The sequence below is a fragment of the Amblyomma mixtum genome, chromosome 2 (genome assembly GCF_055824585.1).
Source record: "Amblyomma mixtum isolate Tamu chromosome 2, ASM5582458v1, whole genome shotgun sequence".
NCBI classification, from domain to species: Eukaryota; Metazoa; Arthropoda; class Arachnida; order Ixodida; family Ixodidae; genus Amblyomma; species Amblyomma mixtum.
In genome coordinates, this window is record NC_143013.1 from 161,060 (window position 1) to 179,349 (window position 18,290).

The 18,290-nt window shown below is 49.9% G+C and overlaps 2 protein-coding genes across 6 annotated transcripts in view; both read right to left on the bottom strand.

Annotated features, from left to right (window-relative positions):
* Nucleotides 1–1,855: 1,855 nt before the first annotated feature.
* LOC149358194 (uncharacterized) lies at nt 1,856–16,850 on the bottom strand. Its single transcript, XM_089567526.1, has 3 exons — nt 16,800–16,850; nt 13,805–14,042; nt 1,856–3,252 (listed from the first exon to the last, which is right to left on the bottom strand). Exons 1-3 carry the CDS (start codon nt 16,848–16,850, stop codon nt 1,937–1,939), a joined length of 1,605 nt encoding a protein of 534 aa, XP_089423652.1. The 3' UTR covers nt 1,856–1,936.
* The window catches only part of LOC149358195 (plexin-B-like), a 333,650-nt gene continuing 328,929 nt past the window's right edge, over nt 13,570–18,290 (bottom strand). For all 5 annotated transcript variants that reach the window (XM_089570252.1, XM_089570253.1, XM_089570254.1 and 2 more), the window contains 2 exons: nt 16,800–16,939; nt 13,570–14,017 (listed from right to left, as the gene is read on the bottom strand). The gene's annotated coding sequence lies outside the window, so the exon portion shown is untranslated. The remainder of the gene's footprint in view (nt 14,018–16,799; nt 16,940–18,290) is intronic.

Below are 18,290 nucleotides of genomic sequence, written 5' to 3' on the forward strand. Positions count from 1 at the left end.
ACGTCGAAGTGAGCCAGAACGGGAGGCGCCTGCAGGAGGCTTTGAAGGCTGCGGAATGCATTTTCTTGCGCTGCTTCCCATCTGAAAGGTGTGTCCGACCGTGTTAGGCGCGTCAGCGGCTCGGCAATGCGAGCAAAATCTTTCACGAAGCGACGGTAATACGCGCACAATCCAAGAAAACGGCGGACAGCTTTCAGGTCTTGCGGCGGCGGAAAATGGGCAATAGCTGTTGTTTTTTCAGGATCAGGCTGAACACCGGCTTGATTCACAACGTGCCCTAAGAACTTCAGCTCTGTATACGCAAAGTGGCATTTCTCATTTTTGAGCGTGAGTCCAGAAGACCTTATTGCTTGTAGGACCAATTCGAGGCGGTGAAGATGCTCCTGGAAAGTCGGGGCGAAGACGACAACATCGTCAAGATAGACGAGACACGTCTGCCATTTTAAATCGGCAAGGACGGTATCCATAAGGCGTTGGAAAGTTGCCGGTGCAGAGCACAGTCCAAAGGGCATGGCCGTAAATTCGTACAGGCCATCTGGAGTAATAAAAGCTGTTTTTTCACGGTCCCGCTCATCGACCTCAATTTGCCAGTAACCTGACTTGAGGTCCATCGAAGAAAAGTATTTCGCGCTACAAAGGCGATCCAGAGCGTCGTCGATCCGGGGGAGAGGATAGACATCCTTTTTGGTGATTTTGTTTAAGCGACGGTAGTCTACACAGAACCGCAATGTTCCGTCTTTCTTCTTCACAAGGACGACTGGCGCTGCCCAGGGACTCCGGGAAGGACGAATTACGTCGTCGCGGAGCATTTCTTTCACTTGGCGGCCAATAGCGTCGCGTTCAGCGGGAGACACTCGGTAGGGGGACTGTCGGAGAGGGTGCACGTTATCGTCCGTAATAATGCGATGCTTCGTTAGGTGAGTTCGTCCAACACGCGATGATACCGAGAAGGTGTCGCCGTAGCGCAGAAGAAGATCTTTAACTTGTTGTTGCTGCGTCGGGGAGAGTGCTGGATTGACGTCGAACGTGAAACCAGTGACTGGGCTCTGGTGTTGCGACAACGACATTGTGGAAATACTGGGTGTGCTGCTGACATGGGCGATGGCATCAACGTGAGCCACAACGGTTCCCACGTTCAGATGTTGGTGTGCACCACCGAAATTGGTTATCAGCACTTCTGTTTCTCCGTCGACGAGATTAACGACTCCTCTGGCGACAGCAAGGCTCCTGGCAAAAAGCAAGATCTGGTTGCCTTCCGCGACGCCTTCGAAATTCCGCACAGTCTTGGCGCCGACAGAAACCATAATACTCGAACGAGGTGGGATGGTGACGTGGTCATCCAGGATGCAAAGTGCGGTCGGATGATCTGGATCTCTGTGTATTGCATTCTCTGTGGAGAAACACACGGCCTTTGACTGGAGGTCGATGACCGCTCCATTCTCGGTCAAGAAATCCATCCCGAGAATGACGTCACGTGAACAATGTTCAAGTATAACGAACGTTGCCAGGTAGGTTGCGCCTTGAACTGCTACTCTTGATGTGCAAGTCCCGGTCGGTGTAACTAAGTGACCCCCGGCTGTACGAATCTGTGGGCCCATCCACGGAGTGGTGACCTTTTTCAGAGTGGCGGCGAAAGTTCCACTGAGGATAGAGTAATCCGCCCCTGTGTCGACGAGTGCAGTGACGTCTGTTCCGTCGAGGGAAATGCTCAGGTTTGCTGTCGTAGACGTCGTGTGAGAGGTACGGCGCGATGTTCGGTCACGGCTGCGGTGCGGTGCGGGTTCATTTCGATACGTCAGGTGGCATTCACGTAGAGTCGGCGGTTCACGGTGTTGGAGGGCATTCGGTCGTGGCATCGGGTGGCCACCTAGTTGCGGCGTAGGAGGGTCTGTTACATTTCGTCGGTGAGCAACCTCCCCCTCAAAGGTTGCTGCTTTTAGTTTTCCTGGCGGGGGCTTGGCGACCTTCCCCGAGGAAAGTCACCGTAAGACCGACGACGTGGAGATGGCGACCTGCGTCTCCCACCGGCAGATTCGGCCAGATAATCGTTGATTTCTCTGGGTCGCTGCCCAGGCTGCGGACGTGGTGCATCTGCAGGGAACCCCGGCAGGCCCATCTGGCGATACCGGCAGTTGCGGTACAGGTGACCCGGCTCACCGCAGTGATAGCAGAGAGGACGGTAGTTTGGAGTGCGCCAGATGTCACTTTTACGGGGATACGATGGAGCAGGACGAGCAGGTGGTGGCGGCCGAATAGAGGCCGGGGTTTCCTGAAGACGACTCGGCGGCGGTTGTGCGCGACGAGCAACAGCGGCGTATGTCATTCGCGGTGGGGCTGTGGACGGCTGGAAGGGAGCTGGTGTTGTAAGCGCCTGCTGCACCTCTTCCCGAATAACCTCGGATAGAGCAGAAACCGTTGGCGCAGGCGGCGTAGCCGGGAACAGCTTCTGGAGCTCCTCGCGAACGATAGCTCGTACGGTTTCGCGAAGCATGTGGGTGTTACTGATGTCCGTGGCTACCGCAGTCATGGCCAAAGGCTGACGCTCGTATTGCCGCAACCGCATATCGAGTGTCTTTTCCATGGTGGTTGCCTCCGACAGAAACTCTGCGACCGTGCTCGGTGGATTGCGAACCAGTCCGGCAAAGATTTGCTCCTTGACACCTCGCATAAGGTACCGGAGTTTCTTCTGCTCTGTCATGTCCGGGTCAGCTCGACGAAATAACTTTGCCATCTCTTCGAAGTATACCAGTATGTTTTCATTTGGTAGCTGGGTTCGGGACTGAAGGAGCAGATCGGCCCGTTCTCTTCGAATCACCGTAGTGAAATCCTTCAGGAACTGGTCTTTAAATACGTTCCATGTCGTTATGGACGACTCCCGGTTCTCGAACCACGTACGAGCTGCGCCCTCCAGCGAAAAGAACACGTGTTGAAGCTTCGAGTCTTCCGCCCATCTGTTGTACCGGGCTACGCGTTCAAATTTCTCCAGCCAGTCTTCCGGGTCTTCGCCTGGAGAACCTTGGAAGATCGGTGGCTCCCGAGGCTGCTGCAGCACAACAGAAGGTGAACTAATCGTCGTCTGCATGCCTATTTCGGGCTGGACGGTCGTCGACGATGGCGCTGAACGAACCGCTTGTGTTGAGCGAGACTCCAGAAGCCCGAACTCGGGTTGAAAGCCTTGGAGCCGGCGGCTACCGTGGTGTACAGGCGTCACCTCGATGGCAGATGACCCTCGAGGACTTGAATCCCTGCTTGCTGGGGGAGTCCGAGGCATGGAATGCGTTACCCAGCGCCCTCCACCAGATGTCACGGGTGGTACGGTACGTCCGGCTCGGTTGGACACTTCAAAGTAGGCGACTGCAGCGGACGTCAGTAGCGGTCCCAAAAGCGGAGCATTCGCAGCCAGACACTTCGGCTTCTTCCTAAGGCCAGCTCGCGCGCGCATTCCGCGCTCTCGTGGGTCTAGTAGAACGACGACGATGAATGGACGGTGTCAATATTTAAGTTTATATGTTACACATAAAAATTAGTTTAACACTGAACATAAATATTATTCCAATCCTGGCTTTCAACTCATGTTATAATGTTAAAAATTTAACGTTCCAAGTCAGCAATGTCTCCTTATTGTTTATTAAACATTATTATATTTGAATCATAACTATAAAACACTGCAGATATATTTCTAGCACCGAGTCCCAGAACACTCTTCACTAATTTTACAGTAAACATGTTTTTCAACTAGCAGTGCTTCGCGCAACTAAATCTCTTAGATTGTGCCCGCCATAGGTAACATGCTCAAGCAGAATATTTTGTTAAACTGCTTATTATCCTTTCGCTACTACCACTCATGAGACACCTCTCAGTAATGGGCGTGTAAGCTTGATTCCACTGCATGCTTTCGGAGGTAAGTACATTCTAGTCGCATGTTGTGCTCTACTGTGGAGACGAAGTGTCGCCTTCGTTGCTGGTCCTTGCAAAGCGTTGATTAAATTGTCACAATGGTGGGCCTGCATACTAGTGCAGGGTTGCTTCATTATTTTCGACAATATTACATTTACGTTGTTATAATGTTTAATTAATGTTAGAAAAAGTTTACAAGGATGTTCATCTGTAACGTAAAGAAATTATTAAAAGAGGTCATTAAGAAAACTTAATTAACGTTTGACCAAAAGAAAAATGTCACATTGGTCTAATGCTTCGGTGCTACCTGGCAGCCAGAGGGAACTGAGGGTGATTTTTAAGACGCCATAGGTAATGACGATCAAGTGCCTCGGTACTGATCCGTCTACTGCCGAAGCACTAAAAAAAACTGACTTTGCGGTAAAGAGAAAACGTCACGGTCATTCACCAGAACTGACAAGCCCCTGCACGCCAGAAAACGTAGTAAAGTTTGCAACGTGGCTCAGCATAGAGTTACGTAACGGTTACAAAATGCAGGCAGGTCTGTAAATGTGACTTCCAAAGCAAACCATTTCTTGGGTGAATTAACTTTTGCCTGGGATCATCGAAAGAAAGTCGACATAGCAGCGACAGTGACTCGTGTACCATACAGTAGTGGGGATCCCACGCTGTTCAAGCGAAACTCTGAACACTGTTGCCACAGACGCCATGAACGGACACCATGGCGCTCACTATGTCTTGAAATACTCAAGTTATAGGCGGAGCTCCAATCACAAAGCAGCGGTTGCCCGGCAGTGTCGAAAAGTTATACACGCAGTTGGTACTAGAAAGTGCATGGTCTTCTGCAGTGTCCATCACGACACATTCAAGCGGTGTCTATCTAACAAAAGGTAAAAACAGGGCTAATTTAGCACACAGCACACAGAAAGGCGGACAGGACGGGCGCTGTCGTTCGGAGCCCGTCCCGTCCCGTCAGTCTTTCTGTGTGGTGTGTGTTAAAGGTGCACCGAAGAGTAATCGAAGCTAGTCTTTTTAGCGCGGGAACTCGATCTACACGTTCCGAGCATTCATAGAAACTTCGAATTATTGTCCTGTGCGACCGATTTCCGTAATTTAAATCGGATTAAACGTCCCGGCTCCCACCTTTTTTTGAACTCGCCGCAGACGGTAGGAGGAGTCAACTAACGCGTGAAGTGCCTTTCAGGCGGTCGTGTGGCGGCTTCGCTTTCGCTTGTATTTTGTTTTTTAGGTTGCCGTGAATAAATTACTCCAGCCAGAGGCTACATAGCCGCAAATTAGGCCCACAGAAATAAAAATACGCGCGGACTCTTTGCTTTCGCCGACCGGTACCTATCATTCCGCCGATGGCAGAGCGGCAAGCCGCCACGGAACTGGTTGAAATATCGTTGACTTCTCCTACCGTCTGCGGCGAGTTCAAAAAAAGGCGGGAGACGGAAGTTTAATTCGATTTAAATTGAGGAAATCGGTCGCACAGGACTATAATTCGAAATTTCTAAGAATTCCTAGAACGTGTAGATCGAGTTCCCGCGGTAAAAAGACGAGTTCAGATTACTATTCAGTGTACGTTTAAATTACAGCTATATTTACTTTTTCCTAGACAACGCTCCACCAACTAACCTTGCGACCGCGTAGCGCATACCGCTGCATGGTCGACGTCGAATGCAGGCGCTGAACTGCATGCTGAGCACGATAATACGTAGTCTGGCGATTTGCAGGCGATCACTTCGGGCCTAATTCACCTAAAATAAAGTACTCTAACGCTGTGCAATACCTCAAGAAGGCTGAGTACAGCACACATCAGCACAGCTAGTCATTAGGTTTCTCAACACTGTACCGCCATTTTTATTATTGGCTGGCGAGTAAACGAACCTTACACCAGTAAAAAGTTGTTGGTGCCTTTCGGCCTAAGCGACAGTGAACCTTCATGTTGCGCTGGACTATGCAACCGCTGTAGGAAAACAGCCAAAAAAAGTTTGTTTATATGTCGTGTACTGGGGCTGTCTATAGCACTCTGGGAAGTCCCGGACAGGTGAGCAACAGTTCGCCTCACAGCCGACAGATTTGGACCGCCAAAGCGAGCCACGGTGCATGGCCCGGATTCGAACTAGGTAGGCTGTACTACATACCGAGTTTTTCACCTAAGAAGACCTGCGAGTTTTGAAAATGGGCTTTTTGAGCTACACGACCGCTTTTTCAGCACAGCATTGTCCGCAGTGTAGCGCATCAGAATACAGTTAAGAACTACTAACTAGTAGGATGGTAACTGATATAAAATAGTGAACTTTTAATTATTACTGTTAGTCTCCTTATTTACTGATAGGCATGTGGCCCAGCGCAAATAATATGAATATCAGTTTTTAGAATTGAAACGCAGCTGCTCTCCGCGCTATGGCCCAACATATTTTGGCTATTTGGACGAGCACTGCAGGGGTTGCTTCGCCTGCAAGCTTTTCGAGAGCGCGTGTATTTTGACGCGACGTAGGCAAAATTGTTGGCTCACAGCACCGAAAGTAAATGCTTTTGGTTTGGTTTATAGGTTTATTGGGGTTTAACGTCCCGAAGAAACTTAGGCTATCAGGGACGCCTTAGTGAAGGGCTCCGGAAATTTCGACCACCTGGGGTTCTTTAACGTGCACTGACATCGCACAGCACACGGACCTCTAGAATTTCGCCTTCATCGAAATTCGGCCTCCGCGCCCGGGATCGAACCCGTGTCTTTCGGGTCAGCAGCCGAGCGCCGTAACCACTGAGCCACCGTGGCGGGGTGAAAGTAAATGCGTTTTCGAAATTCTAAAAACTTGCATGGATATTACTCACGAAGGATTTCACGCATCTCACTAAATAAAACTGAGCAACAACTGCAAAGTTTAGTTAACCAGCCTACAAGTTAGCATGTTTTAGCAGTACTCTGATGAGCTATACCGCTGACAATGCTATGCAGATAAAAAGCACTCTTCTAACTGAAAAAGCCCATATTAAAAAATTGCTGAACATCTTAGGTGAAACATATATGGTGTTTTTGGCAAAGCCCGTATACATACTTCTCTGCGAACAGTTTCTAACATTGCGAAATCATAAGTGAAAAAAAAAATGGCAGTGGCTTAGCTCTGGTTAAGCCTGGATATACAAGCGAAAAGCTGCAGTTATGCTTTGCTTGACGTCATGGCTGTCGCAGTTCGCGCACAATGCACTGGGAGCACCACGATAACGGTGTAGGCAAGCGCGTTATATAGCCCTCCTTGCGCATACGTAGTAACTGTGGTAAACACGCGGCTGCAGCGAAAGGTCAAACGGTGTCGAGGAGGCGAGCGCGCAGTAGTAGCGGCGGTGAGGAGGCGGCGCACATGCGCAGTAGCGCGCGGCTGCGCCGAACGGTCAGACGGCGGAGTCGGCGCGGCGGCGCCGCGCGTGACGTCGCTCGGTTTCGCGCATGCGCAGCTGCGGCAAATCTTGGCTCCGACGGCTCACGCTAAGCGCGGCTGTAGTGCGGGTAGTGAAGCTTTTCGCTTCAAAACTGCGATATTTCGCCAGCCTTCTAATCACGTCTGGCGCGCATACGCGAGTCCTGGTGAAAGACGATTGCTAAGGCCGCGCGTCGGCGGTGATGAACCTGAATGGTGACTGTAAAGATAATCGCAACAAACCGCTACGTAGATAGGCGAACAAATCCCGATAGCATTGGAACTTGGCAGCGCATCGTGTCTGCGACAGCTTGGCATGAATCTGGTCCTACTTCTTGTTGTGGCCGATCAAAAGGTATCAAAAATAAAAGAACGCGACGAGTTAATGAAGATCTGTGCGATACGATCATGTATGCCGGAGCAGAATAGTTGGGAATTTCACGCCAAGGGCTTTTTTGCGACAACGTTGCGAAGGTTTTCTGCATATGTTTTGCCGTACTAGTAGCGTGTCCCACCAGGCAACGGGTCCAGGAGCACCGCCGCAATGCCGAAGGAGGAAGGAACGTGGGCCGGAGACGGGGGAGTAGGGGAAGTGAAGGAAAAACTGTATTCACATAATTACATTATTTACATAGAGCGGGACTGAGAATGGCTCTCAGTGGAAGGGGAACGTCTTCGTCAACCGTAGTCGACTGGAGCTAGCAGGCTTCTCTCGGCCACACTCACGGCCGAGTTAAATATCGTTCGGATTCCCCAGATCCCTGGCTGGGGAATAATGTTCGACGAGCACTGTCCAATCGGATGGACCGAAGGGGACGTTCTTGTTACCACCCACGGCTGGGCAGGTGCGGGCTTTTCCACTCTCTCGCAGCTGGGTCGATGGGAAGGGGGGGGGGGGAGATGCTGACTCATCCAGGAATCTCCCGAAGTCTTCCAGCAGGTGAATGAACTTGCTTCCCCGCCGATTGTCCAGAACACGAGACGGGAACACAGAAGTCTTCAATTAACTGCCAGCGTGACTGGCGCCGGCACGTCGCCTCCGCCGTGGTCGCTCGGACAATACCTCCGGCGCGTCTCCGGCCTTCGCCGCTATAGTGGTCACCTCCGCTCAAGGAATTTCGCTGGGGTTGCTGCTGACAATGGCCCTTGACATTCCTGCTACACTAATCCGCTGAGGCTCGGAGGGGCATTCCAAGCATCCCACTTCCCACCGCCGTCGCGAGGTTGTCGGCCTCGTTGATTGTTCACGGTAGCTGCTTGATCGGGCCCACGTGGTCAGAAGTACGGTCACAACAGTACACATTGTGGCTAATTACAGGGCCGCGTACTCTGTTGTGCGAATGCAGAGCGGCACATCAAGCTGAGGCAGGCAGCCGGCAGCACAATGCCCTCCACGCAGTTCAGCAAAATGCCCACCCCCCTCCACACAGTGCCAACAAAATGTCCTCGACATAGTTCATAGTAGCGCAACTTGAGTGGGCTGAAGTCTCGGCGAAACTTCGGGCCCCCTCGTCAATATATGCGTGCCAGTGCAATCGATGCAAAAGACGGAGCATTCGGGCCGATGCTAGCCAATCTCGTGCCTTTCTATCACCTAAAAAATGAAAGCTTCTAAGGTGTTACGAAGTGGAACGGCTCTTTCATTCTTTAGAGAACAGCGCTTTACCGTTTCTCGTGCACCTTGACATCCTCTCATCCATTTCCTCCGGTGCAGGGTATCGATCCGGTGTCCTCTTCCAGCTAACCTCCCCACATTTCCTTTTCTCTCCTAAAGGAGAATGCTTAAACCCACTGGTACGAAAGTTCCATCCCTGTGGTACCGGGAAAAACAGTGCTTCTAATTCCTTAATCTGCAGTAATCGCTGAGCGACAACTTCGGTGCTTACTTCCCTCCCTGCTTTCTAGAAGAGACGCTCGACTCAGGGCGTGCCTTTGACTTCTAGATCAGCGGTCACCTCTCAGCTACACATCACTGCGTGCTGCCTATCGTTGCTTGCAGCTGTGCCCTAACTTCTAGACCAACAACAGACACGCGATCACCCCTCAGCTACACATGATCGCATGTTGCCTATCCCTGCTTACAGCTAGCTGTGCTTCTGCGACTGGCGCCAGAAATCACTCCGGATAAAAGTTGTTACGCTATCTTCGTAAGTGCGTTCAGCGCATTTTCTACGCTAACAGAAGCTCGAGTATTGCAAAACTCGCGAATCCAGCAGTGCGAGTAGCAGAACGGACCGATTGTAATCGCACTTACCGTTCTTGCTGCCGCGGATGAAGCTTTGGGAAGGCATCGTCCATGCAAGCCGAGTTCCCCCTTTGAAGAGGCGACGCCGAAAACACCGCACTTCGTTGACTGGCTGGCAGCAGTGGCACCTTTGCAGAAGTTCGTTGTTTCGTGATTGAAGAGGTTATCCGCCGTGTTTAGCGATGGACAGGCGAACAGGTGGCACAAACACGACGTTGTCAGGCGCCGCGGTAATAGCTGGGTTCTTCAATTCTGGTCCGACTCTAACTTGACAATAGTTTCAAGGCCCCAATTAATGCAGGGCTTCAGGAGACATCACAGTTCGACGAGCGAGGCAGGAAGGGTTTCATTAGTTCACTCAGTCAAGGTCAGTTTCCAACAACGTCACCAATAATTAAGATAATTACACCCGAGCACCACTGAAAGGGCGCGGCCATGCTGCCGCCGCATCGCTACTGCCCAGTAGACTTAGGCCTAATCTCGCGAATTCTCGCCCGCCGTGCCGAGAACAAGCGGGTGTGACCTTATCTTTTGCCTTACTTCGCACGTGTTCCATCTGAGGCTACAGCAAAAACCTTTGTTTCTTTTTTTTTAGGCGGCGATCGCATTGTTTCACCTAAGTTTTAGGCTCTCGCCCTACCGCGCTCGACTGACTTTTTTCAGGCTGCTTCATGCAAGTGCAACGTCACCTATACACCCCGATAGGAGAGACGGCAACGGAATAAGGCAGGTTATCGATGAAACCGCGCTCACTTGAACGGGCGCCTTGGAACGTTACCATTATATCACTAGAGCATAAACAGTGAAGGAAAGCACATTGCGAATATTGTGGATATTGCGAATGTTGCGAATATTGCACATTGCGGGGTCAGTGCCAGAGCACCCCTTCCCCCCCCCCCCCCCCGAAATTGTCTGAGTGCCGCATCTCCTCTCTCTCTCTCACACCTTTCGGCCTTTTTATTTCGCCGATGCTATTTACACACCGCATCGATATATTAAAATGTAAAAGCAAAAATAAGAAGAGTGTCGGTTTATTCCTGAAAAGATTGATGTATGTACTACGTTGTCGTGGCTCTAGAATAGGAAGCGGAACTTATTGCTGAGAAGAATCACACCTCTTCGCTACCGCACGAAGTATGGCACTCCTTTTAACAGTAGGCACAGTTCACCCGATTAAACATACCTTTTCACGTCAGCCTACTTTTTCATCCTTTGCGTTGTCCTCAAATGATCATAAACTATTACGAAAATAAAAAGTGCTTTTTTTAAGCGCCTCTGCGGCCGAGCGCAGGTTTACATGCATGAAGTATAAATTTTGGCAAATACCATTCGTTCGCAGTTGCTGACTTTGCTATTGAGCAGAAGCTCTTGTGTTGCTGTAAATCACATGAAAATAGTTGAAACTGCCGCGACTTTTCGTTTTTTACGTATGTTCTCTGCGAATCAAGTTCACGCAATCCTGTGTGCACAAGTATTTTATGTAGAGATTAGAGTGAACGAAACGACGGACCCTTCGGCTATATGAAAGCAATTTAAAGTATTTTAACTCTATGGACTACGATACTGTTTGGGCGCAGGCTTTCTTTTACTTTTCTACCGGCGGCGAATGACACCCTCGAAAAATATTTCTGGCTACATCTTGCACTCTTGCCACGGCCTTGGACTGTACGCTTCCCATTCTTTTGAGGGAGCTATAACCAGGCCTGCTGGAGACAGATCCTCCGCGCAATCCCAAATTATGTGATCCAGCGTTGCTAGTTCACCGCAACGCTGGCAGTAAGGATTTACTAGATCAGAAATATGTTCGCACTGATCCATGAATTTGGCAGCGACCGTGTCTGCAGTCGCCTCCCCGTGGTGGCTTGATCTCGGCTCAGCGACGTATTCGGGGGAGGCAGACTCGCCCCTAAGATCTCTGTAATAACTCGCAATGGCCTGGCAGCTGTCCAGCGTCTCACTTCGCAAGGTCCCCGCGTCGGAGTCTTCCTCACCAGCACGGCTGACAAAACCTCGAGCGTACTGGTGAGCGGCCCCTTCATGAGCCGGGACCCAAACCAGGCCAAAAACTTTCCTGCCTTTTGGCATCGTGGTACTCGGTGGCGGAGATTCGCCCTCGCGCAATGTTGCGGAGGACCGTCTTGTAATCGCAAAGAATGGTGCTGGCGCCTTCCTGAGTAATTCCTAGCGTTGTAGTATCCTCTTCAGCCATCCCAAATCTGCTCGCGTAACTGCCGAGGCTACTACCTTGCGGGAAATGCTCCTAGCGGAGACTCCACGGTGTTTCCATCCCCCGAGTATTTTTCTCTAAGGAGCTGCGCCTTGGCCCTCTCCGTCCATCGTGACGACCCACCAGCACATTCTTACCCGATGGGCACTGAACCTCCCATGGACGTCCTGCAGACATCCTAAACATCCGCAGGACGTCCATGGGACTTCCAATGCCCATTGGGTAGGGAGCGCTCCAACTCTAATGCATTGACGGATTTCTACCGGCAAAACTACCCGGTCGAGGTAGTTTCCGTCCCTAATATCCTGAGACGAGTCCCGCCTACGTCGTCCGAAGCCTCTGTTCATGCGACGTCAGCTCAGTTACTACATGCTACTGTGCACCCGCGGTGCCGCAGTGGAGGTCTCCGGAATAATTTCGACCACCTGAGGATTTTTAACATGCACTAACATCGCAGAATACGGGAGCCTTCCGCATTTCGCCTCCATTGATACGCGGCCGCCGGGGTCGGGTTCGCACCCAGGTACTGCGGCACAGTAGCCGAGCGCCTAACAATTGAGTCACCGCGGCGGGTGCAAAGCAGTCACCGACAAAGGCGTTCCAAACAGCGGACACGTAAACCGCGCTAAGCCTTCCCGCGCATGTGCAGCCCCTCGGCACTTTGTAGCAGCATGTATCAGATTTAATATAAAGGCGCAAGTTTGCGCAATCGCCGCAGCATTCCCACCACTGACTTTTTTGTTTGCCACTACAAGTAAATCGTTATATTTAGCTCTGATTTTCTAGATATATTTTTTTTAAGTTACGACTGCCACCACGGTAACAACGGCAGTGACATCACGTCCACAACTGGGCGCCTCGATGGGGATACGAGTCACCCTAGTCCAGGACCAGCAAAATAACAGTTGCCGATATTGGTGACAGAAATAAATAACATTGTTTCAGTGATAAACCACTCTAGTGGTTTAAACTGGCTGTGTATGTGATTTGAGCGCTGGTGACAGTCTTCACTCCTCTAATGTAAGTCAATGTGCGAGGGTTTGCACAAAAGCCGCGGCAGAGTTTCGTGAGACGTACTCGCCGTCTGCTATCCCAGTGTTGCCATACTATTCTCACGAAACTCTGCCCAAAGCCGCTTACCAAGCGGAAAGAAACGTTCCTATGCCCAAAACATAGAATTTTAAAATGTTTTGCTACGTTTCTCAGCAGCACAGCTGGGCTTACGTTTATGTTCGCGAGGAGCTTTCGGTTGCCGCAAAGAAACCATGGCCAATTTCAGCGCAGCAGACTGCGCGTGGCAGCTTATGCAATCGTTCGCCGTGGTTACTGACATGCGACCACTCAACTTCTGGCCTGCGGATGCCCGATGGCAAATCTCAGCTCAGACTGAGCGAATTAACAGTGGCACTCGCTCGTGCATTTAAATTAGTGGGCATTTTTTCTTACTGAGATACACGTAATTCAGACGCGGCCAATTCGTCAGTTCGAATGAACCAAAAGCTCGATTCTGGCGAGTTCGAATTTTCGATATTCTAATTTGAGTTCAGCTAATGCAAACAAGGAAAATATTGGATGAAAGTACTGTGAGCATTGAGCTCCACTTACTAACAACCAATTTTGCTTCTTGAAATCAACCAAGCTGTACACTTTCATATGCAGCTAATGTCTGTTGCTTAAAAGCTTATAAGCTCAAAAGTCATCCAGCAAAATGAAAACGGAAAAAGAACAATTCACAAGGTCACTTCAAAAGGGGTGCTGAAGTGGAGACAGTACAGGTGTTCAGAGTTAAACATTCATGTTTATTGAATAAAATAAAGAAATAAAACAAAAACAAGTCAGTGATAATGGAGTTGTTTCGGCTTTGTCTCCTGATCAGTGACACGACGCACAAAGATGGCGTCGTGCGGTTTTTTATGAATCTCGCCCTGTTCGCAGAGGAATGAATAGCCGACAGCGAGCCATCATGGCTAAAGGCCAGGGATGCAATGCTCGATGGGTACTTGTGGAACTGACAGAGACGCTTCTTTTTGAAGCCGTCCCAGATGTTCACGTGGCCGTCACTGTCTCCCGCCGCAAATGTGTTGTACAAGTTGTGGAATGCGTTCACAGTTGCGTTCACAGGGTAGATGAGCTCGATGCCATTGCTGTCTTTGGCACGGTGACACTTGAAGGCGTACTTCTTCTGCACTTCGGGGTTTGGATCCAAGTATTCAATAGCCACGCACCCTGTGTAGAACCATACGATCAGCAACTTGATGCAACAAGTGAAGCCAGGACAGACAAGAGGGTCAACCACCGGAAGTACAGTGAGAAGTGCCCTTCCTGTTGTGTTCATTATTCTGACTGCTCTAAGTTCTCTCTCCAGTGGATAGACAACTTGGTCGAAATGAAACAGCCTAATACATCTTGCCACCAGAAAACAAAGTTAGGCAAGTTGGCAAGAATATAAGCGCAACAAGACGACACAAAGAAGGAGGAAAAACGACAGGACAGGCGCTATCCTGTCCTGCTTTTCCTCCTTCTTTGTGTCGTCTTGTTGCGCTTATATTCTTGCCAGCTATGAACCAACATGCCCCGGAGAGTGTTTTAGGCAAGTTGATTACTAAGAGGCTTATTATACTTAGCTAGTACAAGCTAAGGGCCCTAACCAATGTTTACACAAAAACTCAGTGGCTTAGGCACTTAGCTGACGAGCACCACACCACGGTTTCAATGCTCATATGCATTTAGCTAGGGACAAAAACCTGATGGAGCATTTAAGTCCCGCCTTCAGGGTATGATGTGATAGCGTAAATGGTCCCTTCAGTGGCCTAGGGTTTTCTTGGCATATCACTTCACAGCCATGGAAACTATTCGTTCCTTCGCCATCATGTAAAGCTTAACCTACACTTAAGAATTCCTACGCCATCATGTAACGCTTAACCTAAACTTAAGAATTACTTCGCCATCACGTAACGCTTAACCCACACTTAAGGATACAATGCAATAGCATTACTGATACCTCTCGCACAAGTAGTCCTTCTCTGTCGCCTAGGTTCTACCTACATGCCCAAGTATGCAATATTGGCCATTCCCTACTTTACATTTATTGAACGGAGGAAGTCCTCCTACCGATCCTGGCACAGTGGAGGAGCGGTTAAGTGATGTGCCACTGCCACAGAAGGTGGCTATGTTTGGAACAGCGGCTGTTTCAAACACAGCCACTGGTGGGGTTTCTGAGATCCAGGTTGTGATAACGTCACAAGGTCACGTGACTTAGTGACAGGAGGGCTACCGGAATTTTTTCTCTTAATGCCGACTACACTGACAGCAGCATTTATGCATTTTAACAATATTTTGTTAAAATGCATGAATGCCAGTACACATTACAAAACTGCCGGCGGTCAAAAGTAACCTGGACCCCGCAGCAGGGCATCCTTCAATGTCCTCTGTCTAGCTTTGGAGCATTAATTGGCAAGTACTATGTACTTTCCCACAACTTTTCTTTGAATAACAAATAAGGAGATCTGGTGCAAAGCCCACAGTTTGCATTTGTAACGCCTTGATGGATGCACAGTCTTTCTTTCTACTGTGTCAAGCTACAAATTTGCAAAGGACGTCGCCCGACAGTGAAGCAAGAGCATTACGTTTTGCCCCCAAAAATAATTCATTAGTACAAGAAAATGATAGCAGACTGCCAATAAATTTCGACCACCTGGGGTTCTTTAACGTGCACTGACATCGCACAGTACATGGGCCTCTAGAATTTCGCCTGCATCGAAATTCGACCGCCGTGGCCGGGATCGAATCCGCATCTTTCGGGTCAGCAGCCGAGCGCCATGACCACTGATTCACCGCGGCAGCAAAAAAAAAAAAAAAAAGAGGTGCCGTTTTGGAGCTCTCGGGAATAATTTCGACCACCTGGGGATCTTTAACGTGCTCTGAAATCGCACAGCATATGGGCGCATTTTTGCATTTCGCCTCCATCAAAACGCGGCCGCCGTGCGGCTGGATTTGAACCCCGATACTCGGCTCAGCGCCGAGCACGCTCACCACTCATCCAGGACTTTAATTCTGCTATTCAAATGCGCCTCGTGAGGGCAGTAGTAAACGTTCATCGTGTAGTCAAATTAATTTTAACAACTTTTAATATTACCCTCTCGGGGCACTAATTAACGAGTGTTTCTATTTCGTAGTCGCTGCCGAAGCACCCAGCTCGACTGTAGGAAGCTAGCTCAGCCTGCTTTTCTTTAATGCGTTAGCATTAAAACAGTGCTGCGAACAAAAACCTGTCTGTCGGCTTGTGCACGGTGTCAGTGAAAAAGGAGAGTAGGCGGCGCACGCAGCGCGCTGCAATTTAGCTGCAATGCAGCCTCGCATGATGTCGGTCGGCTCACGCGGCTCTTCCGTGGCGTTCGGCGCTCGGGCACCGACGGACACGTGTCGCGCGTTCCAAGAGTCCCGTAGCGTTTTGTGCGCAAAACTAATGCAACTGCGTTACTGTTACACGAATCCCATTGATCGCACTTCGTTCATTTTAATTAGGTGGAATTACAATGAAACATGGGATACATTCCAGTAGTGGTTTGGTTTATGGGGATTTAACGTCCCAATGCGACTCAGGCTATGAGAGACGCCGTAGTGAAGGGCTCCGGAAATTTCGACCACCGGGGTTCTTTAACGTGCACTGACATCGCACAGTACACGAGTCTCTAGAATTTCTCCCACAAAGAAATTCAACCGCCGCGGCCGGGATCGAACCGGCGTCTTTCGGGGCAGCAGCCGAGCGCCATAACCACTGAGCCACCGCGGCGGCTCGAGTAGTGCAGCAGGGGGCACGGGGATCAGTGGAGGAAAAGGGAGAGGGGGCCTAGATGCGCATTAGCCCAGGGCCCCCACTTTTCTTAATCCGGCCCTGCCCGGTGTTCACCAACGAGTATCAAGATCTCACTGCTCTAAGGAGGGCTTGAATTTGCTCTTGACCTACTCCCGCGGGGCTCTAACAGCGCATCGAGAACATGGAGCTTACCAGTCCGCGGGTGACGATGTATGTAGGAAGCCAGAGGATGGGCACCGTCATGAGGATCTCAATCTACACCTGCACGGTGGGCGGGCTCGCCGAGAACACCAGCAGGTCCACCGCGGTGGCCACCAGGGCACCGATCACGCCTGCGTCATTCACGGCACCATGAAGGATAATTTTACCCGGCTCCCCACGAGTAAGCCTGGAGTGTTATTGCGATGGAAATAAAAGTGTCATCGGGGAAAAAAGAATTGTGCCACCGGTCATAAAATTATACCGCTGGCCGCAGGAAAACGACGTCACCAGAGCGAATAATTCCCGTTGGCTGGGGGAAATGACGTCACCAGACCTGGTCATTCTCGTTAGCTGGTCGTAAGAGACCTGACCAGACCGGGTCATTGGCTGAAGGAAGGTGACGTCACCACACCTGATAATTCCCATTGGCTGGAGGGCAGGGACATCATTAGACCGGAAGTGACGTCACATCCCTAAATATATTAACAGCTTGGTTTGGTTTATTGGTTTATTGGGGTTTAACGTCCCAAAGCAACTCTGGCTATGAGGGAGGCCGTAGTGAAGGGCTCCGGAAATTTCGACCACCTGGGGTTCTTTAACGTGCACTGACATCGCACAGCACACGGGCCTCTGGTATTTAGCCTCCATCGAAATTCAATCCCCGCGGCCGGAATCGAACAAGCGTCTTGGGTCAGCAGCCGAGCACCATAACCGCTGAGCCACCGCGGCGGCCCTCAACAGCTTCTAATGCTATCGAATTAAAAGTCAATGTAATTAGGTGTTCCTGTGCATTTTTTGCCTTCGTGACAACATCTGACTGTGCGAGTATATAAACGGAAGTGCGGGGTGTCGAGTACTATCACTTCACCGTAAAGGACCACCCAAGTTCCAATTGGTTCCAATTGGATGGTCCAAATGGACTATCCAATTGGACCATTTGGGTTTCCAATTGGTGAGCCCAATTGGTCTTACCCATTGCATGCAATTGGTCCGCCGAACTGCACCCAATTTATCCAATGAATGTTTGTATGTTTGACGAAAAAGGTATAACTAATATGGTACTTACAATAAGAGCTATCAGCAGCTTAGCCTAATAAATTGTACTCATCACCTACACCACCACTGGAGCTGAAATTAAATTATTTAACTGCGTTCAGTGGACAAGCGTCACTGGCCCCAGCATGAGAGCCTAAAAAATTGGGTATATAAGTTGGAGCAGAAGTGTGTTCTCTGGATGTACATATTGAGCTAATGTATGCTACTAGTGCCTGAATGTGCAGTGTTGCTTGTGTGTGATGCATGTGTGTCTGTTGAGTTTGATTTCCATAAAAGCACGTTAATTTCAATTCCGTAGAAAAATGTTGATTGGCACTAGGCAGAGTGTCTTCCTGCAGTCCTCATAAATGAGTTTTTGTTTTTGCACATTACAATGTGTTAAGTTGCAGAAATATTTATCCAAGATCCTAGAGCATATTATTCAAA